Source organism: Erpetoichthys calabaricus, chromosome 7 (genome assembly GCF_900747795.2).
Source record: "Erpetoichthys calabaricus chromosome 7, fErpCal1.3, whole genome shotgun sequence".
NCBI classification, from domain to species: domain Eukaryota; kingdom Metazoa; phylum Chordata; class Cladistia; order Polypteriformes; family Polypteridae; genus Erpetoichthys; species Erpetoichthys calabaricus.
In genome coordinates, this window is record NC_041400.2 from 183133492 (window position 1) to 183157678 (window position 24187).

General features: G+C 39.9%; 1 protein-coding gene across 1 annotated transcript in view; it reads right to left on the minus strand.

The window, feature by feature from the left end:
- The window catches only part of LOC114654940 (diacylglycerol kinase theta), a 360676-nt gene that overhangs the window by 57701 nt on the left and 278788 nt on the right, over positions 1 to 24187 (minus strand). The window contains 10 exon segments of the mRNA XM_028805813.2: positions 2523 to 2674; positions 10771 to 10889; positions 14997 to 15012; positions 15014 to 15036; positions 15922 to 15937; positions 15939 to 16016; positions 16018 to 16041; positions 16043 to 16075; positions 19630 to 19661; positions 19664 to 19690. Coding sequence (XP_028661646.2) covers positions 2523 to 2674; positions 10771 to 10889; positions 14997 to 15012; positions 15014 to 15036; positions 15922 to 15937; positions 15939 to 16016; positions 16018 to 16041; positions 16043 to 16075; positions 19630 to 19661; positions 19664 to 19690 — 520 coding nt within the window.

The following is a 24187-nucleotide window of genomic DNA, read 5'->3' on the forward strand; positions in this document are numbered from 1 at the left end:
ATAGATAGATAGATAGATAGATAGATATGAAAGGCACTATATGATAGATAGATAGATAGATAGATAGATAGATAGATAGATAGATAGATATGAAAGGCACTATATGATAGATAGATAGATAGATAGATAGATAGATAGATAGATAGATAGATAGATAGATAGATAGATAGATAGATAGATAGGAAAGGAACTATATAATAGATAGATAGATAGATAGATAGATAGATAGATAGATAGATAGATAGATGTGAAAGGCACTATATATTAGATAGATAGATAGATAGATAGATAGATAGATAGATAGATAGATAGATAGATAGATAGATAGATAGGAAAGGAACTATATAATAGATAGATAGATAGATAGATAGATAGATAGATAGATAGATAGATAGATAGATAGATAGATGTGAAAGGCACTATATATTAGATAGATAGATAGATAGATAGATAGATAGATATGAAAGGCACTATATGATAGATAGATAGATAGATAGATAGATAGATAGATAGATAGATAGATAGATAGATAGATAGATAGGAAAGGAACTATATAATAGATAGATAGATAGATAGATAGATAGATAGATAGATAGATAGATAGATAGATAGATAGATAGATAGATATGAAAGGCACTATATGATAGATAGATAGATAGATAGATAGATAGATAGATAGATAGATAGATAGATAGATAGATAGATAGATAAGGAACTATATAATAGATAGATAGATAGATAGATAGATAGATAGATAGATAGATAGATAGATAGATAGATAGATAGGAAAGGAACTATATAATAGATAGATAGATAGATAGATAGATAGATAGATAGATAGATAGATAGATAGATAGATAGATATGAAAGGCACTATATGATAGATAGATAGATAGATAGATAGATAGATAGATAGATAGATAGATAGATAGATAGATAAGGAACTATATAATAGATAGATAGATAGATAGATAGATAGATAGATAGATAGATAGATAGATAGATAGATAGATAGATAGATAGATAGGAAAGGCACTATATGATAGATAGATAGATAGATAGATAGATAGATAGATAGATAGATAGATAGATAGATAGATAGATAGATAGATAGGAAAGGAACTATATAATAGATAGATAGATAGATAGATAGATAGATAGATAGATAGATAGATAGATAGATAGATAGATAGATAGATAGATAGGAAAGGAACTATATAATAGATAGATAGATAGATAGATATGAAAGGCACTATATGATAGATAGATAGATAGATAGATAGATAGATAGATAGATAGATAGATAGATAGATAGATAGATAGATAGATAGATAGATAGATAGATAGATAGATAGATAGATAGATAGATAGGAAAGGAACTATATAATAGATAGATAGATAGATAGATAGATAGATAGATAGATAGATAGATAGATAGATAGATAGATAGATAGATATGAAAGGCACTATATGATAGATAGATAGATAGATAGATAGATAGATAGGAAAGGAACTATATAATAGATAGATAGATAGATAGATAGATAGATAGATAGATAGATAGATAGATAGATAGATAGATAGATAGATAGATGTGAAAGGCACTATATATTAGATAGATAGATAGATAGATAGATAGATAGATAGATAGATAGATAGATAGATAGATAGATATGAAAGGCACTATATGATAGATAGATAGATAGATAGATAGATAGATAGATAGATAGATAGATAGATAGATAGATAGATAGGAAAGGAACTATATAATAGATAGATAGATAGATAGATAGATAGATAGATAGATAGATAGATAGATAGATAGATAGATAGATAGATAGATAGATAGATAGATAGGAAAGGAACTATATAATAGATAGATAGATAGATAGATAGATAGATAGATAGATAGATAGATAGATAGATAGATAGATATGAAAGGCACTATATGATAGATAGATAGATAGATAGATAGATAGATAGATAGATAGATAGATAGGAAAGGAACTATATAATAGATAGATAGATAGATAGATAGATAGATAGATAGATAGATAGATAGATATGAAAGGCACTATATGATAGATAGATAGATAGATAGATAGATAGATAGATAGATAGATAGATAGATAGATAGATAGATAGATAGATAGATAGATAGATAGATAGATATGAAAGGCACTATATGATAGATAGATAGATAGATAGATAGATAGATAGATAGATAGATAGATAGATAGATAGATAGATAGATAGATAGATAGATAGATAGACTTTATTAATCCCAAGGGGAAATTCCCATACTCCAGCAGCAGCATACTGATAAAGACAATATTAAAGAGTGATAACAATGCAGGTATACAGTCAGACAATATCTTTCTATAATGTTAATGTTTACCCCGCCGGGTGGAACTGAAGAGTCGCATAGTGTGGGGGAGGAATGATCTCCTCAGTAGTAAACCTACTAAAAAGTAGTAGTAGACCTCTACACTGGGCTACAAGCTGAAAGTGGATCACCTTACCCTGCCAGTGGCCCTGTGCTGGTCAGCTCAAACACTTGGTGTGGATTCAGAAGCTTTCGGAAGTTGTGCAGAAGGTCACGTCCTTTGAGGCCTCCGCTTTTGGGGTTCACAAATGTCAGTAATGGACAGCAGTCTTGAGCCAGCTTATTGGTCTGAAATAGGAAAGAAACGAAAGACATGAGAACTGGAGAAGACAATACATACTGGACTGTAGCTCTTTGACGACAGCTCCTAGCTCATAATTACAGATAACTGAATACACTGGACAATGGAGATTATCCTTCCTCAATACTTCTGGGTGAATCTTATGGATTTTGGTTTCCCATCATATATCATTTTAATGAATTCACTGGTTTTTGTGATTTCTTACATGCATTTTATTAATACTGTAAGGGACGGCCAGCAGCTCAACCCGTTTAACGTTTTAGTTGAATTTTCTTCTTCTTCAATGAACTACAAGGAATAAATTACCAAGTAATGTGGTCGAGAACTGGACTTTAGGGACCTTCAAATCTTGCCTTGATCTTGATGCTATTTTGTATATTGGGTGGTTCAGATCTAATTATGCAATTTTCATTACGTTATAACTTAATAAGTTTATTACATAGAAAATTCACAGCACATAGTTGGGGAGCATGCACTGGTACAGTGTGTTGCCACACCCACTACACGTCAAAACAGCTCGGGATACCGGTTGGCAACCCCCCCTGGCCTGGTCCAGCCACTCGGGTCCCCAACAATGAGGATCTTATGAGCCGGATTACCCTCGGGGAAACATGCCACATAGCCGTAGTGCCGTAACTGATGCTCCCTCACAATGCAGGTAATGTGCCTCATTTGGGACTCCATGAGCAACACAAAGTCAAACCAATGGTACCCAAGGATTTTCCGGAGAGACACAGTAGTACCAAAGGAGTCCAGTTTTCACCTCAGGTCACTGGATAGCGTCCATGTCTCACAACCATATAATAAGACAGGAAGCACCAGGACTCTAAAGACTTGGACCTTCATCCTTTTGCATAGATATCGGGAGCGCCACACACTCCTTTCCAGCAACCTTATGACCCCCCCAGTGCTCTCCCAATCCGTTTACTGACTTCATAGGAAGAGTCACCAGAGACATGAATGTCACTGCCAAGGTAAGTAAACCTCTCAATGATGAGGTCGACACTCTCTCTGCAGACACTCTCTTCACCAACAGCTGCTGGACCTCACAACCTTGCCCAACACCCAGTCCATACAAACATTGAACAAAGTAGGAGCAAGAACACACCCCTGACGAACCCCAGAATCAACTGGGAAAACGCAGAGGTCCTGCCTCCACTCTGCACAGCACTCACAGTACCAATGTACAGGCCGGCCATGATATCCAGCAACCTCGAGGGGATCTCGCGAACCCTCAGGATGTCCCAGAGGGCAGCTCGATCAACTGAGTCGAAGACTTTGCAAAAATCGACAAAGGCTGCAAAGAAACTCTGCCGACATTACCGTTTACGCTCTATGAGGACCCTCAGTGCCAGGACATAGAGATTTCACTTAAAATTCTTTTTGTTGCTGATAGATGGCAGCACCTGCCCTGCATTCCAAAATGGCGGGGAGATGGTTGTCAGTCGAACAGTTGCATAATTAGATCTGGACCACCCTGTAGTTCTAGGTGAACAGGAGGACAAACCTGTTGGGCTCAATGGTCTGTTCTTGTCACAGTTTTTCCAATGTTTTCTAATATTCTGCTGTAATATTTGAAATGTTTTATTTGAAAAAGTGAAAGAAAATGTGTGCAGTGATAACATAATGGTCAATCCAATTTACAATTCACTGCTGTACTTGACTACTGCACGTAGCCCTGGACCACACGGTGCCAATATGTAATCAGCAGTGATCCAGGAGGAAAACCAGTGTACCTCAAGGCAAAAAGGAGAAATACGGGGCAGAGGACTCAAGCAAAGTATGCAGGATCCATGAGGTGGCATTGCTAACTCTTGTTACACAGAGAGTCAATTCTACTTTATTCATTGATGTTAATATTACAAACGACTGGCCATTAAAGCACTTGTCGCGCATGTATGACAGGGGATCAACTTCCGGGTAAGATGGAGAAAAGAGATGTCACTCTGCCATCACAAAGTGAATTCTCTCTTCTTTCCCCTTGCAGCTCTTGGAAGACGCATAGTGAGAGCACCCTGCCCCAACCATGACACCCAGAGCAGGCTCCGGACCTTCAGATTGGGATACCATAAAAAGGGATGACCTCAAAAGGTGGCATCTCAGTCAAGACCTGCAGTCCATATCAAACTAGCAACCGTGTGAGATTCAGAGCCCAACAGTCAAAGCTGAGAGCTGATTTTGTGGTCAGCGTCCTTTTTTATTGTGCCATTGTGCCCTGTTTTGCTCTTTGCTTCAAAATAATTAAACAGGGTTACCAGGTTGGTACCCCTACAATTGTTGCTGCTTTGCTCTGGTTTCCTAATGTCGGTCATTCACTGCATTTGAATGCTGTTAGTCATGGAAGGGGCTGTTAATGAAGAGGGTGGCTGCTCGAGTGCATAACACAAATCCATGCTCTATATGCCAGTGTGGGTCGGCAAAGGCAGCCAGTGAGTTGTGCGTACTTCAAGGGAAGTGGAATCCATATATAAAATTCTATGGTCTGTCAACCAGTGTCTCTCAAACTGCTGGGGCTAGAAACTTCATCTTGATCTTATTTGAAAAGTTATGAAATATGTTGTGGAAATTTAAAAAAAAAAAATAGACCTAGGCAACCTGGTAAGCATGATCTGCGGTGATGTGTTTATTATGACAAACTGATCACAAAACCAAGTGATATGGCAAACAGAAAAAGAAGAGTAACAGCATCTGCTGAGCGTCCAGCAAATCACAGAAGCCAATTATGTAATGAAGAATCCATTAATAAAAAGAAGAAGAAGAGCAGCAACATTTACTGAGCGTCAAGTGCAAGTTACAGAAAGACAGAGCAATCCGTGCTAACCATCGAGAAGTTGGTCAAATACATGTTCACAATTCATAATCAGGTGTTTGTCACACAACCCACTCCATAACTCAAAAGGCTCCTTACTTTACTCTCTAAAAACAATGTGCTTATAAAAACAGATTCCTGTTTTTGAATTTATTGATCATTGAACTTCATTAAACGTGCATAAAGGACGGCAAAGTGACCTGTGATTGTATGTTTATGCTAAAGTGATTGAAAAAACCATAATGGCAAGAAGAAGAATAAGAACAGTGACATCTGCTGAGCAGCAAGCAAATTGCTTAAGTGACGCAGAACAAGAAACATTAAGAATATAAACAAGCAGGCAAACACATTGGCTCATGCATAAGCAAGACAAAGTCCAGGATACAGAATGAAAGAACAAGAACATGAGAAAATGTCTGCCTACAAACATGAAGATCTGCAAATACTGGAAACTTCCAACCATATGAAAGTATTGATTTCAGATCATTAAATGGTCAATCTCTGTGTGAAGAACTCTGCTTAGGAAAGTTAGATCACCAAAGTGATCATCCTGGAGCTATATTTCTCAATGGTGAAAACAAAAGAACGTGTTGCCAAAATAGAAATATTTGCCTTGCTCTATGTAAGCCACCAGAATAATTCAGCTCCTTACCTTTAACTTATTTGCTGTTTCATTTTGAAATGTAGGGTCTGCATGTTTTATTAGTAAGACAGAATTTTTCAGGGGACTGCCAGGAAAGCACCCATCACCAGAGGACAGCAAAGGACTCCTAGGCATTGTGAATTTTTCACATTTTAGAGAGAAGGGCAGGATCATAGACATAGAATTACTAGACGTCAAATGACCAGCAGCATTGCCGCCATATTGCGAGTGGCACTGCTGTGGAGTGAAGTACAGTAATGGATAAAGATGCCTCATGCATGTGCTGGTTGGGATTGTACAAACCGCTGTACGCTCCAAACCAGATCACAGGGATTACATTTCATAGGTAAAGCTGAACAATTGTTTTGGTTATATTTGGCCATTAGAAAATCCCGTTTTATAATCTTAACTTTAGCTACGCATTTATGCACTCAAGTAAGCCTCCAAGCAACGTTTTGGCTAAACATATTTAGTCACTAACTATGTAGATTGTCGTTAGCTGTTAACATTTCTCAAACTTTGAAGGTTTCCCAAAGAAATCCACCTCAGGAAGCAGTGTGAGGTAGCCCTTAGACGGGATTTTGAGAAAGAAGTCCTGTGATGTGTGCCGTGCTAGTTTGGTAACAGATGCTGTGCCGGCATCATATGATCAAAGCTACCACCTGCTCACATTAAAAAACAAAGGAGGTTTGATGATTCCTTCTGAGAATCCAGTCAAGGTGGTCAAAGTAGCTGAGCGTGTTATCCGACAGTCGACATTAGGACAAGCTGTCAGGGTATCTTTGATCAATCAGTTTGTTTGGGCTGAGATTGGTTCAGATGATGTGCTTTTTCTCAAGGAGCATATTGAGGAAACACAGTTTGAAATTGACAACCATCATTTTATGACAACCATCATTTTATGCTCATGTCTTTAGTTCTGTCTGTCTTCCACAAACTAAGGCTGCACCCTATTGTCAGACTGAATACTCTCAAATTAAAAGATCTGAGGGAGCGAGCGGGAGTGTAAGTCTGTAGGAGATCAGTGAGGTAGGGGGCAGCTTTAAATGTTAAGAGCGCTATTTAGTATTGTATTCAGTAGTTAACAGGGAGCCAGTGAAGTTGAGAGAGAAGAGGTGGAAAATGTTCAGTGGATTTAGAACAGCGGGTTAGTATCCTGGCAGCAGAATTTTGAAGAAGTTGTAAGCGATGGATAAGTTTTTGTGGGATGCCAGATAGAATAGCATTACAATAATCGATACGTGAGGTGACTCGGGCATTAACCAATACTTCAGTACTGTGTTGCATAAGAACAGAACAAAGTCTAGAAATATTTCGGAGATGGAAAAAGGCAGTCCGAGAAATGTTACTTATATGGGAGGAATTATTTAATAATAATAATAATTATCTCTCATATATATACAGTGGTGTGGAAAAACTATTTGCCCCCTTCCTGATTTCTTATTCTTTTGCATGTTTGTCACACAAAATGTTTCTGATCATCAAACACATTTAACCATTAGTCAAATAACTTTCACAAATGACATGAAAATGCTAATGTGGATGGAGATGTGTGTTTTTCATTTAACACAAGTGCAAGGTTCAAAATGGTACATGGATTTGGCAAGCCATGCTAGTAGATAGATAGATAGATAGATAGATAGATAGATAGATAGATAGATAGATAGATAGATAGATATGAAAGGCACTATATGATAGATAGATAGATAGATAGATAGATAGATATATAGATAGATAGATAGATAGATAGATAGAGATAGATAGATAGATAGATAGATATGAAAGGCACTATATGATAGATAGATAGATAGATAGATAGATAAGATAGATAGATAGATAGATAGATAGATAGATAGATAGATATGAAAGGCACTATATGATAGATAGATAGATAGATAGATAGATAGATATGAAAGGCACTATATGATAGATAGATAGATAGATAGATAGATAGATAGATAGATAGATAGATAGATAGATAGATAGATAGATAGATAGATAGAGTGGTGTGAAAAACTATTTGCCCCCTTCCTGATTTCTTATTCTTTTGCATGTTTGTCACACAAAATGTTTCTGATCATCAAACACATTTAACCATTAGTCAAATATAACACAAGTAAACACAAAATGCAGTTTTTAAATGATGGTGTTTATTATTTAGGGAGAAAAAAAATCCAAACCTACATGGCCCTGTGTGAAAAAGTAATTGCCCCCTTGTTAAAAAAATAACCTAACTGTGGTGTATCACACCTGAGTTCAATTTCCGTAGCCACCCCAGGCCTGATTACTGCCACACCTGTTTTCAATCAGAAATCACTTAAATAGGAGCTGCCTGACACAGAGAAGTAGACCAAAAGCACCTCAAAAGCTAGACATCATGCCAAGATCCAAAGAAATTCAGGAACAAATGAGAACAGAAGTAATTGAGATCTATCAGTCTGGTAAAGGTTATAAAGCCATTTCTAAAGCTTTGGGACTCCAGCGAACCACAGTGAGAGCCATTATCCACAAATGGCAAAAACATGGAACAGTGGTGAACCTTCCCAGGAGTGGCCGGCCGACCAAAAATTACCCCAAAGAGCGCAGAGACGACTCATCCGAGAGGTCACAAAAGACCCCAGGACAACGTCTAAAGAACTGCAGGCCTCACTTGCCTCAATTAAGGTCAGTGTTCACGACTCACACCATAAGAAAGAGACTGGGCAAAAACGGCCTGCATGGCAGATTTCCAAGACGCAAACCACTGTTAAGCAAAAAGAACATTAGGGCTCATCTCAATTTTGCTAAGAAACATCTCAATGATTGCCCAAGACTTTTGGGAAAATACCTGTGGACTGATGAGTCAAAAGTTGAACTTTTTGGAAGGCAAATGTCCCGTTACATCTGGTGTAAAAGGAACACAGCATTCAGAAAAAGAACATCATACCAACAGTAAAATATGGTGGGTGGTAGTGTGATGGTATGGGGTTGTTTTGCTGCTTCAGGACCTGGAAGGCTTGCTGTGATAGATGGAACCATGAATTCTACTGTCTACCAAAAAATCCTGAAGGAGAATGTCTGGCCATCTGTTCGTCAACTCAAGCTGAAGCGATCTTGGGTGCTGCAACAGGACAATGACCCAAAACACACCAGCAAATCCACCTCTGAATGGCTGAAGAAAAAACAAAATGAAGACCTTTGGAGTGGCCTAGTCAAGTCCTGACCTGAATCCAATTGAGATGCTATGGCATGACCTTAAAAAGGGCGGTCATGCTAGGAAAACCCTCAAATAAAGCTGAATTACAACAATTTTGCAAAGATGAGTGGGGCCAAAATTCCTCCAGAGCGCTGTAAAAGACTCATTGCAAGTTATCGCAAACGCTTGATTGCAGTTATTGCTGCTAAGGGTGGCCCAACCAGTTATTAGTTCAGGGGGCAATTACTTTTTCACACCAGGGCCATGTAGGTTTGGATTTTTTTTTCTCCCTAAATAATAAAAACCACCATTTACAAACTGCATTTTGTGTTTACTTGTGTTATATTTGACTAATGGTTAAATGTGTTTGATGATCAGAAACATTTTGTGTAACAAACATGCAAAAGAATAAGAAATCAGGAAGGGGGCAAATAGTTTTTCACACCACTGTAATTTCTCTTCTGGTTCGTCCTGCTTCCACTTCAAACTGGTCCTGCCCCACACACAGCCACACAGCATTTTCTCGATTCCTATTCGTCCTCTTCCATGTCATGCACTATACTGGCCTGCTGAGTGTAATACATCCAATAAGTACTCGAGGTGCTGCCACAACGGTAAAGTAGCTTTACCACCCTTGTGGGAGCCACCTGTGACTTTACAACAGCTTCTTACACAGCAAACATCAGAAGCTAAAAATTATTCGTGAACACAATCGAGAAATACAACTCTTCTCTAGCGTTTGTTTTCCATGGGTGCACAGATAACTCAACCTCCTGGCCACGGACCATACTGTTTTAAAATACACGGGCACATTTAAACACCAAATCTCTCCACTATACGCTAACACTTCTACCTCTCCAGGATATGGACAGTTGTTTGTTTCTGACACAGCACAAGCTACTGGAGGACGAATACCAAGAGCGACCGATCTACTGTTTGAGTCGGAGTCTGGCAGGAGGTCAGAAAATGCCTTCCAGGCCAGTAAGGTGGCAGCACATGGAAGCTAGCGGTGCACCTTACACAGCTGACATTTAAGCGTTAAAACTGTGTTAAAAAGGCATACATAACCTGCAAGTGGAACGGAAGTGTGGAAGAGAGATGGTCAACAATGGAATGAAGTGAGACCAATAACTGAGACACAGAGAGAAACGTAAAGCGAGACCGAGTACTCTGTGACACTTGAGAAGACGGGAAAGTGGGGAATCAACCCAGCAAAATATCAGGAATACGAAGATGGTGTAGACTGGTCCTGTGGGGCAGCAGCTTTTGCTCTGTTGCTTTCCATATTATTAACTCACCTCTGTGTTCCTTGTTTATTTGGATTAGACAGACAACTGGGGATGCTCTCCGTATTTTGCTGACATAATATTATTTATTCATTTACTCAAACATTTTTTCAAACACATAGTGATTAAAAAATAGAAAAATAAATAGGATATAGTTTTTTTTTGTTTACCAGAACTTCAGGAATTATGACTGCAGACAACTGCTTATTATTGATTGAAGTGTCTTTTAGCCAGCATATATATCCGCTCTCCGCCTCCGAAAAGCAGGAAATCTGAAGGACCACGGCACCTACAGATGATAAAAGGCCATCAATGTGATTTCCATGGATGTTTGCGAGTCATGTTGCTGCAACAGAGTTGCTTTGAGACCCCAAGCCACACGCTTGTGCTGCCTGAAGACAAAAGAGTGCATATCCAGGTATCTGTAACTGCTGGAATGGCGCTCACTACTTCCAGGGCCCTCCATCATGTTTGGGACACATTTTTACTTGCCTTACCCCTCTGCTCCACTGTTTAAAATGACACATTTAACAATTTAGATATGACTGAAGTACACTTTCATTTAAGGGGATTTGCACACCCTGCAGTCACAACAACATTTTTTTCTACAGGTCCCCCCCATTTTCAGGGCACCGTAATGTTTGGCACCCAACAATGGCAGGTCTATTAAAACCATTGTCACATATCCCTCACATGCAACGACTGCTTGAAGTCTGCGATTCACAGACATCACTGGTGCTGAGGATCTTCTCTGCAAGCCTCTAATGCAGCCATCTTCAGCTCCTGCTTGTTTCGTGGGGGCTTGTCTCTTAGGTTTCTCTTTGGCAAATGGAAGGCCTGCTCAGTTGGATTAAAATCGGGTGACTGGCTTGGCCATTCAAGAATTTTACATTTTTAGCTTTGATAAACTCGTGTGTTGCTCAGCAGTATGTTTTGGCTCATCATCTTGTTGTAGGATGACGTGCCGTCCAGTGAGTTTTGGAGGCCTTTACTGGAACTCGAGCAGGTCAGAGGTTTCTCTACACCTCAGAATTCATTGAGTGAGTGCCGTCATCAATGAAGAGAAGTGCGCCAGGACCTGTGGCCAAGCCATAACACCCCCCACCGCCATGTTTAACAGATCAGGTGGTCTGCTTTGGATCTTGGGCAGTTCCTTTTCGTTTTCACACTTTGTTCTCACCATCACTCCTTGCCTCGTCTGTCCACAAGACCTTTTCCCAGAATTCTGCAGGCTATTTTAAGTCCTTTTTCTCAAACTATAATCTGGCCATCCTGTTTTTGTGGTTTACACCTCACAGTGTGGCCTCTGTGTTTCTGTTCATGAAGTCTTCTGCTGATAGTCGTCTCTGACACACACACACATCGGCCCCCTGAAGACTGTTTCTGATCTGTCAGATAGGCGTTGGGGGGCTTTTTCTTTACCATAGTGAGGAGTCCTCTGTCATCAGCAGTGGAGGTCTTCCTTGGCCCACCAGTCCCTTTGTGATTACTGAGCTCACCAGTGTGTTCTTTCTTCTTTATGATAGTGCAGACAGATGATTTAAGTCATGCTAAGGTTTCACCGATGTCCTGTTTTTAAGCCTCATAATGGCTTCTTTGACTATCGTTAGTACAGCTCTTGTCCTCATGTTGAACAATGGAGACTACAGACTCCAAAGGGTAGAAAAGCAAGCCGAGGTCTCTTATGAAGCCACGGAACCCACCTGAGGAATCACAAACACGTGTGACACCAATTGTCCCCAACATTTGGGCACCCTGAAATGGGGGGACTGTGTAGAAGATGTGTTGTGTGACCAAAATGTTTGAAAACCCCCTTTAATGAAAGTCTGCAATGTGCACTTTAATCACAGCTGGATTGTTTGATTTGTAATTTTCAACTGTGGAGCAGAGGGGGAAAATCGAGGAAAAAAAAATGTGTCTTTGTCCCAAACATGATGGAGGGCGCCATAAATCGAAAGCAAATTATTGACTCCCACACCAAATTTCCATATTTACATGGAAGTAAAAAACACATACAATAATGATAATACCAATAATTTGATGTGATTTAATACACTTTGTTAATCTCAGAGGGGGAAACAGAAACGGCCTTTTCGTATGACCTTTGGAGGGGTCAGAGTGCAGGGTCAGCCATTGCACAGTGCCGCCCCCCTGGAGTCATTTTCAGGTTAAGGGCCTTGCTAAGGTGCCCGACGGAGGGGAGTCACTTCTGGGCAGTAACAGGATTTGAACTGGCATAATAGCAAAAACAACAGCAATATGCTACTTATAATATTTCTTATTTTATTTATTTACTTATTATATTATTTCTTTTACAATACTACTTCTACTAATAATAACAATGTTCGCCCCGTTATAATGTAACAACATCATGGAGGCTTACCAAAGCAGCAGACACCAATGGCCTGAGCATGCTGGGATGTCAATAGAAATTCGGTGGAGCACTTTAAAAAAAACTGCTAAAAACTCGTTATTGTAACATGGCGCTCTCATAGCTTCATTTTAGTGTAACTCTGATATTCTGTATATGCATTGAATTATCTTTTGTTTTTTCATGGCTCCACAATTCGTACTAACCCCTGCTTTCTTTGCTGATCCCTTTCTAGTTTTCTGTGGTGCCAATCTGCACCCCCACCACCTGATTAGGGCACGTGCAGTCCTTACATCAGGGATGTCGACCTCTGGAGGGCCACAGTGGCTGTGGGTTGTCATTCTCACTCTTTTCTTAATTGGTGACCAGTTTTCACTGCTAATAAACTCCTTTTACCTTCATTTTAATAGCCCTGTTTTTAAGGATTTAGTTCTCTGAATTGATTCATTTCTTCATTAAATGGCAGCCAAACAGAAATGAGACGTAAAACAGAGCCAACAGATGACCAGCTAAACTGGGACTTCAAACTCCAACCAACTTCACTCCAACCAGTCTCTTAATGAGAAGCTGATTCTTGCTGTTAATTAACCCCGTTATTTAATTCCATGCCCTGTTGCTGCTCTCATTCTGCCACAGCAGACATTTCCAACACTGTTGATTTTTCTGTTTTTTCTAAGAACACCGTCAAGATGTTTTGGTAACCTGAGAGATCAACCTTACTGAGACCTCTGCCTTTCTTTATTTTCAGATATTGTATGGTGAGCACAGCTGAACTGCTCATGTGGTGGCTTGTTTTATTTCTCATTATTGTTCGGCAGCTAATTAAAGAACTAAGGGGCTTGAGCCAAGTTAATTAAAATTAAGGCAAAAGAAGTTAATTAGCAGCAAAACTACTGAAGAAGATGGTTAGAATGAAAACCTGCAGCCACTGCGGCCCTCCAGGACCGGAGTTCAACACCTGTGCCCTACATTGATGGATTGAAGGCCAGAGGTCCACATGACCATCATAATCTGATTCTTCACGTGAAGCCTGAAACCCATGAGGACTGATTGAGATCATTTATGGTAGGCAGAAATGCCCAGTGGGGGCTGGGTGGTCTCGTGGCATTGGAACCCCTGCAGATTTTGTTTTTTCTCTGTTAAGCTGTTAGACTACTTAACACCAGGCTGCCCCCTGCCCTTCCACACGGCCTCAACCACCTTCAAAAACAGAACTTTTATACATGCGAGCCACTGTTCCTGTAAAGACGAGTGTGCAGGTAGAGAAGAACTGAAAATCTCAGACTGATCTTTAAGTATTTGACACTCTTGATATCCTTCTGACCTGTCATTGTTTACACATGTCTTAACTATTATCATACACTGATCATTTCTGTATTATCTATATCTATTATTTATTTATTATATTACTTATCTTACACATCGATATTGCTGCTACTTCTTTGTCTTGTCTTTGCACAATGTCTTGTCTTGTTTTATGTTTTAATTTTTAATGTAAATTTTAATTCTATTTTTAAATTACTATTTGCACGTCATGTTGTTAAACTGTGGACCCTGAGCTTCGCAAATTTCGTTCTATCTGTATACTTGTATATGGTTGAGATGACAATAAAGTTCACTTTGACTTTAACTTTTCTGTCCTCCCTGGCCATCTGACCTTACTTTATTCTTTGTCAATCAGTATTGCCTAATTTTATATTTTAAAATTTTCTTTTTTTCGTCTTGTAAAGCATCACTTGTATGAAAACGTGCTCTATAAATAAATGTTGTTGTTGTCGTCAGCTACACTACAGCATGCTCAGGCCTTTTCTCATGCAAGTGTTTCTGCCTTTGTGGACACCTGCAGTGAACACTTAGCTCTGTCGGTGATTCCCCGCCTTTCCATGAGGACACAATGCCAAAGAGAAAATCGGTCCTAGACTTCACCTACATAACCTTAGTAAGTTGGGGGCAGTCACCGTGTGCTACCGTGACCGTCCATCAACATAGAAAATTAAGATGTGCACTTTAAATTGTAGACTTTACCTTGTCCCTGGTACACGGTGAGTGACGGAAACAAGATGAGCTGAAATGACAAAACACAAAACAAGATCATCACATCACACTTGATCCCATGATGCCTTGAAATACAAGTACATAATGAGCTACTAGGAAGATGGGTAAGGAGGAGGAGGAGGAGGAGAAGGTTGGGAGCATGTACTGATTACAGCGTGTTACTGCACCCACCGCATGGCAAACCACCTGGACTGAGATCCGAGTGCAGCGGGTGACACCTCAGCACCACACTGGAACAGTGGGAGGTTTTTTAGTGGTGGTTGGAGTGCCAATCCTGCCACCAATCCCCAGGTTTTCCATGCCAGCTGGAGGACCTTTTTACAGGGCTGGCTGCAGATTAACGTCATACCCAGCACAGAGCAATTGCAGGTTAAGGGCCTTGCTCAGGGGCCCAACAGAGTGGAGTAACTTCTGGCATTTATGGGATTCGAACCGGCAAACTTTCATGGGAAAGCTACAAAAAACTGTGTGAAAGAACACAAGGGGAATAATAAAAACCATCATTCATATATTTTCTGTGGCCGTCGGTCCATCACTCTAACACTCAAGCGAGGACAGAAGTGACCTAACATGCCTGTCTTTGGGATGTGGCAAGAAACACACTCTCCATTTTTGACTACCACCCCGAGTTCATCTCCCATCCACACAATTTTGTTTCTTCTTACAGCACAATGCTAGACTAGTGACATCACTGGTCCGTCCTTTCTGGCAATTATGCGAACACGGCTGAAGCGTTTGACAACGCCAACATGAAAGAAAAAACCCTCTATTATCAAAGGATAGTAACACGTGACTGATCTCCTTTCATTCTGTGAATGCTGATGGTGCCTTCTTCTTCTGACACCGAAAAATGTTTCGACTAAATCAAAGGCTACCTTGGATTGTTCCCACTCACTTTTGATGGCAAGGTGGTCTTTGCAGCAGGTCCATGTACTCATCAGCTTTCAGTTGAGGTGGAAGCCCGCACACCATCAAGCAGACCTGCACCACGGGTGTTCCTGTTCTCCACGATGTAGGAATCGGGTCTGGTTCATCTGTCGGAGGGACATCTAGAAGGACACGGAGCAAAGTTGGAATTCAAAGGGCAGATGCTGGCTTATCAGCTGCCGCACCCTTCAATACTGGTTACCTGGAATGATCTCAGCTTTACGGTACCTTTCAACAGGTAGACAAACTTCCTTTGGTTAACCGACCCATTTCCCAAAGGCTCTTTATATCCCCATCGCATAAGAAAGAGCAAGAGCAGACCTATCGTCTATGGGGGAGGAGCAAAAGCTTTAGATTCGTCAAAAATTACGATCACGCGTTTTCGACAGATCTCATGTTTTAGGGAGTATCTCGATGATGGGTATGTGTCTGTCTGTCTGTCTGTGTGTCACAGTTTCCTTGAGGACGGTCTAAAGCTAAAAAGGCGCGACAGACAAATACCAACTCGAAACTTGAGTCTGTTATGAGATGACGATTGTGCTGGTTAGTTTCTGAGCCAAATCGTAAAAGAGAAAAGAAACTCCAGAGGGAACCTTCAAAAACCGTAATTCTGTAATTAATTAGGAATTATTCTCGTCAGTTGCTATCGTAATGAGCTATTTAATGATCAGAAAGATCAGCATCGGAGTGGTAAATAACTACTGAAATGTTAAGAGAATAGTCTGGGTAACTTGGTTCCTCGGATGCAAAGCCTGTGATGCTCACATCAGAATTTTTTTTTTTGCCTTTGTGCCCTCCCCCACCATAACCTATTGTCTATCAGAAAGGAGCAAAAAGCTTTAGGTTCATCAAAGATTTCGATCACCTGTTTTTCGACAGATCTCAACGTTTTAGGGATTCTCTCGATAATAGGTATGTGTCTGTCTGTCTGTCTGTCTGTGTGTCACAGTTTCTTGAGGACAGTCTTAGCTAAAACGGCCAAATGGAAAAATACCAAACACGAAACTTGAGTCTGTTAATTAGATGACGATGTGCTGGTTAGTTTTGAGCCAAATCGTGCAAGAGAACAGGCGCTCTAGAGGGAAACCTTCAATACCATAATTCTGCACCGTCATTGTTAGGACCCACTGCAAGTATGCTAGGTGGTGTGTCCTGTGAGGTTTTGGATGAATCTAAAGCCTTTTGCTCCTCTCACAGATGACTAGGTAGGTGGGGGAGGGGCACATTTAATATGTTGTTACATTAAATTTATTGCTTTATCGATTGTTATCTATGATTGTAAATGTACAGTGGTGTGAAAAACTATTTTGCCCCCTTCCTGATTTCTTATTCTTTTTGCATGTTTGTCACACAAAATGTTTCTGATCATCAAACACATTTAACCATTAGTAAATATACACAAGTAAACACCAATGCAGTTGTAAATGGTGGTTTTTATTATTTAGGGAGAAAAAAAAAAATCCAAACCTACATGGCCCTGTGTGAAAAAGTAATTGCCCCCCTGAACCTAATAACTGGTTGGGCCACCCTTAGCAGCAATAACCTGCAATCAAGCGTTGCGATAACTTGCAATGAGTCTATTACAGTGCTCTGGAGGAATTTTGGCCCACTCATCTTTGCAAAATTGTTGTAATCAGCTTTATTTGAGGGTTTTCTAGCATGACCGCCTTTTTTAAGGTCATGCCATTGCATCTCAATTGGATTCAGGTCAGGACTTTGACTAGGCCACTCCAAAGTCTTCATTTGGTTTTTCTTCAGCCATTCAGAGGTGATTTGCTGGTGTGTTTGGGTCATTGTCCTGTTGCAGCACCCAAGATCGCTTCAGCTTGAGTTGACCGAACAGAATGGCCAGACATTCTCCTTCAGGATTTTTTGGTAGACAGTAGAATTCATGGTTCCATCTATCACAGCAAGCCTTCAGGTCCCTGAAGCAGCAAAACAAGCCCACAGACCTTCACACTACCACCACCATATTTACTGTTGGTGTGATGTTCTTTTTTCTGAAATGCTGTGTTCCTTTTACGCCAGATGTACAGGGACATTTGCTTCCAAAAAGTTCAACTTTTGTCTCATCAGTCCACAAGGTATTTTCCCAAAAGTCTTGGCAATCACTGGATGTTTCTTAGCAAACATTGAGACGAGCCTAATGGTTCCTTTTTGCTTACAGTGGTTGCGTCTTGGAAAATCTGCCATGCAGGCCGTTTTTGCCCAGTCTCTTCTTATGCTGGAGTCATGAACACTGACCTTAATGAGGCAAGTGAGGCCTGCAGTTCTTTAGACGTTGTCCTGGGGGTCTTTGTGACCTCTCGGATGAGTCGTCTCTGCGCTCTTGGGGTAATTGTGGTCGGGCCGGCCACTCCTGGGAAGGTTCACCACATGTTCCATGTTTTTTGCCATTTGTGGGATAATGGCTCTCACTGTGGTTCGCTGGAGTCCCAAAGCTTTAGAAATGGCTTTATAACCTTTACCAGACTGATAGATCTCAATTACTTCTGTTCTCATTTGTTCCTGAATTTCTTTGGATCTTGGCATGATGTCTAGCTTTTGAGGTGCTTTTGGTCTACTTCTCTGTGTCAGGCAGCTCCTATTTAAGTGATTTCTTGATTGAAACAGGTGTGGCAGTAATCAGGCCTGGGGGTGGCTACGGAAATTGAACTCAGGTGTGATACACCACAGTTAGGTTATTTTTTAACAAGGGGGCAATTACTTTTTCACACAGGGCCATGTAGGTTTGGATTTTTTTCTCCCTAAATAATAAACACCATCATTTAAAAACTGCATTTTGTGTTTACTTGTGTTATATTTGACTAATGGTTAAATGTGTTTGATGATCAGAAACATTTTGTGTGACAAACATGCAAAAGAATAAGAAATCAGGAAGGGGGCAAATAGTTTTTCACACCACTGAATTAGATATTACATCTTTTCACTTGTGGCAATCAACTTTTGTTACCTGTCTTTCTACACTTGCTGAGCAAACGGGCCCTTAGTCTAACGTTACTCAATTGTGTTTATCTGTGTTGTAAGTCGCTTTGGATAAGTGGCTGCGAAGCAAATAAATGTAAAAATAAAAATAGTAAGTAGGAAGGTACAAGAATATTTAAAGAGACCCAAACTTCACAATACTGTTCTGTACAATAAAGCCCCCCATGCCGATTCTCACATCCACCCATAACTGGTTTATAAACCACACTCTCTCTTTGTCTTTATACCCTGCGGTGTTATGCAGTTGAACCTGACCATCCCCTAGAGGTACAGGGAAGAACTGAAATGGTCAGGTACATTTGAAGGCAAGTTGGTACCATGCATGTATCTGTTCAATAGGTGGCACACCAGTCGATGGAAGGACAATTTTATAAAGGTTTCTCATGCAGTTGGCACTGACTTCTAGTAGTTGGGAGGAAATCAGAGGCAAAATGGAAAGTGAGCCAAAACCCTGTCCACCAGGTTAGTCAATGACATATGAAAAATTTGGTCAATCTGCTATGATTTGAAAAAAAAGGCTAAATGGAGTTCACCAATCCAATAACTTTAGCCTATGACCTTGTCATAAGGAAAAGCCGCTTTATAATCTGCAATTACAAAGTGTCTGAAAACCTCACTTAAACAGAATGAACAGTGGAGGTCACGGACGGAGGCTACAGCACCATACACAATGTGCTACAGACAGCCATACCTTTCTTATTTCCTGAAGTTTTTCCAGTAGAGTTCTTGATTGGTCAATGTTTGTCGCTGGACTGTTGGCAAACCAGACACACAAGGAGACAAACAAGAATTTAAGGATTAGAACAAGGCAGGAGACATCTCATCATTGTCCCCTAAACTGATGAAAATTGTAAGATTTAATGAAAGGTGACAAGGCAAGATACCGAAAATGTACTTTGTTGGATATACAATACAATACAATACAGTTTATTTTTGTATAGCCCAAAATCACACAGGAAGTGCCGCAATGGGCTTTAACAGGCCCTGCCTCTTGACAGCCCCCCAGCCTTGACTCTCTAAGACAGTGGTTCTCAACCTGTGGTCTGCGGACCACTTGCCTGGTGGTCCGCGAGCAAAGCCTGAATTGCATGTATTTTAAAAATTAAAAACATGAAAAAGAATAGATGTTGTAACTTTTTGAAATTATTGATTCATTTCAATCGCTAGATGGCGATAGCGAAAAAGTGCATTTCGATTTTATGTTTCCTTTTAGTAATTTAGTTACACCGGAAATCAGATGGGCCCTCGCGTCTTCCCGTTTATATTGACATTCAAAAATACACTTTTTTATTTGAAAACTAATAAAGTAATTAAATTGATTGAACATATGGATAGATTTTTAATAAAGAAAGCAACCGAACATAAGGACAACGATGATGATTCCTCAGACTCATCTTCACAACCTGTGTGTGAATCAAATGCAGTTCCGGAGAAAAAAAGACGAACTCCCATTCGACTGTATGATGAAAAGTATTTGCGCTTTGGGTTTATATGCATCACTAGGGGGCTCCGCCCCCTGCTCGCTTCGCTCGCCAACCCTGGTGTTGGGAATGACAAAGAGCGTGATGTATGAATGAGATATAGAATAGTGTGACGGTGTAGATGATGCAAATAGAAAGCAAACAATAAAGTGTGTGGCACAGTGTAAAGGTTTATTTGAAAATTTCTTTGTACACGCCGTTTAAGTGTAAAAGGTAATTCCAGCTCAGAACTTGTAAGGTCATTTAAGATGGTTATTGTTGTGATCAGAGTCAAGTTTGTCAGAGCTTAGAAAGAGTTGTGTCTCTCCAGGAAGTAATGGAATGACTTGGGTATTTATGTTTTGCATATTAATATTTTTTGGACATAATATAGTGCGTTGTGTTAAAAGGGGCATTTGGTCTAATGAGATTGCTGTTCCAAATGTCTCTGTAACTAAGTCATCGCAGATAAAGGCTTGAGGAATTGTAATAATATGTGCCTGAAGTCCATCTGTATTGGTGAGTGTACCATCTCTCAGTTGTAATAAGCAATTGTTATGATCTGGTTCTGGACATCGTATCTTTTTTACTAACTGTATCTTTTGAAAGCAATGCCAATTGTCTGCGTATTTTAAGGTGCACTGAACAATAGCTGAGTGCATGGCATCTGGAAGAATAGCTAAGCACTGTCTAAAATCTCCTCCTCATAAAAGTACCTTTCATCCAAATCGAATATTATTATTCATAAACGTTTGTAGAAGTTTATGAATGGTGTTGAGTAAGTGACTTCATGCCATTGAACATTCATCAATAAACAACATTTTTTCAAGACGGATGTCACGTGCAGTGCCACCGTTAATGTTCATAGTGGATACCGATTTGTAGGATCTAATGTAGTTGATAAAGATTTCACTTTCAGGTACATCGTCAGTTATAAGCCTCTGTAGATATTCAGTATATGAATGTAAAGAAGGCAGTCTAATTTGACCCTTTTGACAACAACGTGTAAATGTATTACTTGTATTGCCAGTTGTTTCTTCAGGGAAGTGAACTGAATGACAATGATTGCAAATGACATTCATTAATCTGAATGAATTTTCCTGGTGTATGTTTTCCTTGTGCCGTTTGAGAGGCGCGTTGTTGCATGTGTAGTATTTGGGACGTGTTGTTTTGGAGCTGTAATCGATTTGCCTGTGCTGTGTGAGAAGCCCGTTGTAGCCTTCGCTGCCATTAACGTATGTCTGAGACGGGAGGTGTTTCGTTTTGAATCCGTGCCTGTTGCGATGCAGCACTTTGATTGATAGTTTGTGTAATGTGGATCTAGGATGTAGATTTGTGCATATTTGCGTTGTTGATTTGTTTCAGGGTGCACTGTTCCAATGCGATGCAGTATTTGTGCACATATGCGAAAGCAGTATGGGCCATTGCCTTTTGGTGGCCTGATATTTACTCCGGTATACGCAAAAGCAAATGAACTATTGTAGGATCTAATGCAGTTCATAAAGTTTTTACTTTTAGGTACATCGTTAGTTAGAAGCTTTAGTTGAGCTTTGCGTTTTTGGAGTCGAGACATTTTTTCTTTTAGAAATATGGATAAGTAATAAGGAGAATTGCACTCACTGTTAATATGGAGCCTTTTCTGCGGTTGAACGGTTAATAGTGCCTTATTGTAATGAGATCCACCTATGCTGCATAGCCGTCTATTTTGTTGTTTCTTTCGTGTTCGTGTGTTTGTTCCTGTTATCATTTCCTTTTCGTTTTGTACCCGTGACCGTGTATTCATGACTTGTTTCTTTCTCAGCATGCGAAATATGGATAAGTAATAAGGAGGATCGCAGACACTGTTAATATGTTTCCTTTTCTGCAGTTGAACGGTTAATAGTGCTTTATTGTAAGGAGATCCACCAATGCTGACACCTATGCTGTCTAGTGTGAAGGTGTTGATGTTCACTTTAGAATATGTGGCTTTGGGTGTCACTTCTTATGGATGTGTGTGTGTGTGTGGGGGGGGGGGGGGTGCCTTGCTGTTGTGCGCGAGCCTCTTTTTTTTTTTTTTTTTTTTTTTTTGGGTCTAGTTTCGTGTGCAATGTGTTTCGTGCTTTGCTTGCGTTTGAATACTTTTTTATGTGTCGTTTCCTTTTTTCGGTGCTCTTTGCGCCTCATTTCTCCATTTTTCCTGTGCTCACTCCTTTTTTCTGTGGTCTTGTCCGCCTCTCACGCCCTCTTTTATCCGCCTTTCTCGGCTCCTCAGCCGACCCTCGCGGACTCTTTTTGCGCCTGCGCAGTACGTCTTTTTGCAGCTACAGCCCATTGCCGGATGTGCCTGCGTCCATCATCCGGTTTAGCATTCTCGGTTAGTAATATGGATAGTAAATGATCAACCCAGACCACAGTGTGTAATATGTTCACAAATTCTTGCAAATGAAGCGATGAAACCTGCGAAACTCCGAAGACATCTTAAAACTAATCATACTGACTGCTCGGAGAAACCATTGGAATATTTTATGCGCAAGAAACATTCACTTGATAATCAGAAGTCTTGCATACTGCAAGCAACTAAAGTCAATGAGAAGGCTTTAAGAGCATCATTTTTAGTGGCTATCCGAGTTGCACAGGCCAAAAAGCCTAACACAATTGCAGAAACTCTGATAATGCCTGCTGCTATAGATATGTGTCGAGAGATGTTTGGTAAAGCCTTGGCAAGTAAACTGAAAACAATTCCAATTTCAAACGACACAATTCAATGACGTATAACTTTGGCGGCAGCTGACGTTGAAGAACAGTTGATTTCAAGGCTGCAAGATTGTAAACAATTTGCTATTCAATTGGACGAATCAACGGATGTTTCCGGTCAGGCACAATTAATAGCTTATGTCAGATATATCTGGATGGATGAAGTTGAAGAAGATTTTTTATTTTGTAAAGTTTGTCCGGGTCACACAACAAGTGCAGAATTTTTTGCTATCCTTGATAATTTTATGGCAGCCAATAGCATCGAATGGTCCTGGTGTATCGGAGTGTGCACGGATGGTGCTGCAGCAATGACTGGAAAACGAACAGGCTTGTGGGAATGTGTGCGTTCTAATGTGCCAACTGCCACATTTACGCACTGTATGATTCATCGGGAAAGTCTTGCGAGTAAAAGAATGAACGCGAACTTGAAATCTATTTTTGATCAGGCCATAAAAATTGTTAATTACATCAAGGCTCATCCACTGAATTCTCGTCTCTTTGCTTCATTATCTTCGAATATGGATTTTGATCATGAACAGTTACTGATGCACACTGAAGTTCGCTGGTTATCAAGGGGAAAAGTGTTTAACAGACTGTTTGAATTACGTGATGCGGTGAGAGAGTTTCTTGGAGGAAAAAATTCACAGCTTGTTGTTCATTTGAATGACAATTCATGGTTTGCTGCTCTGGCTTACTTGGCTGACATTTTTGAACAGCTGAATAAACTGAATTCATCTCTGCAAGGGAAGCACACAAACTTAATTACCCTCAGTGATAAAGTGTCTGCTTTTATGAAAAAACTTGATCTGTGGAAGACAAGATTATTTCAGGGTAACTTTGAAATGTTTGATCAATTGCATGAATTCACCGAGAAACAAGAAAATGCTGAAATCAACAAGCCCGAGTTGGTGAAATTGATTTCTGAACATATTCAATCATTGCTGGATCAATTTAACTTCTACTTTGGTGATTTGAACGTTGAGAGTTTTTTGTGGGTTTCCAGTTCGTTTCTTGCACACATTGATTCATTAAATTTACCAACATCGGAATTAAACC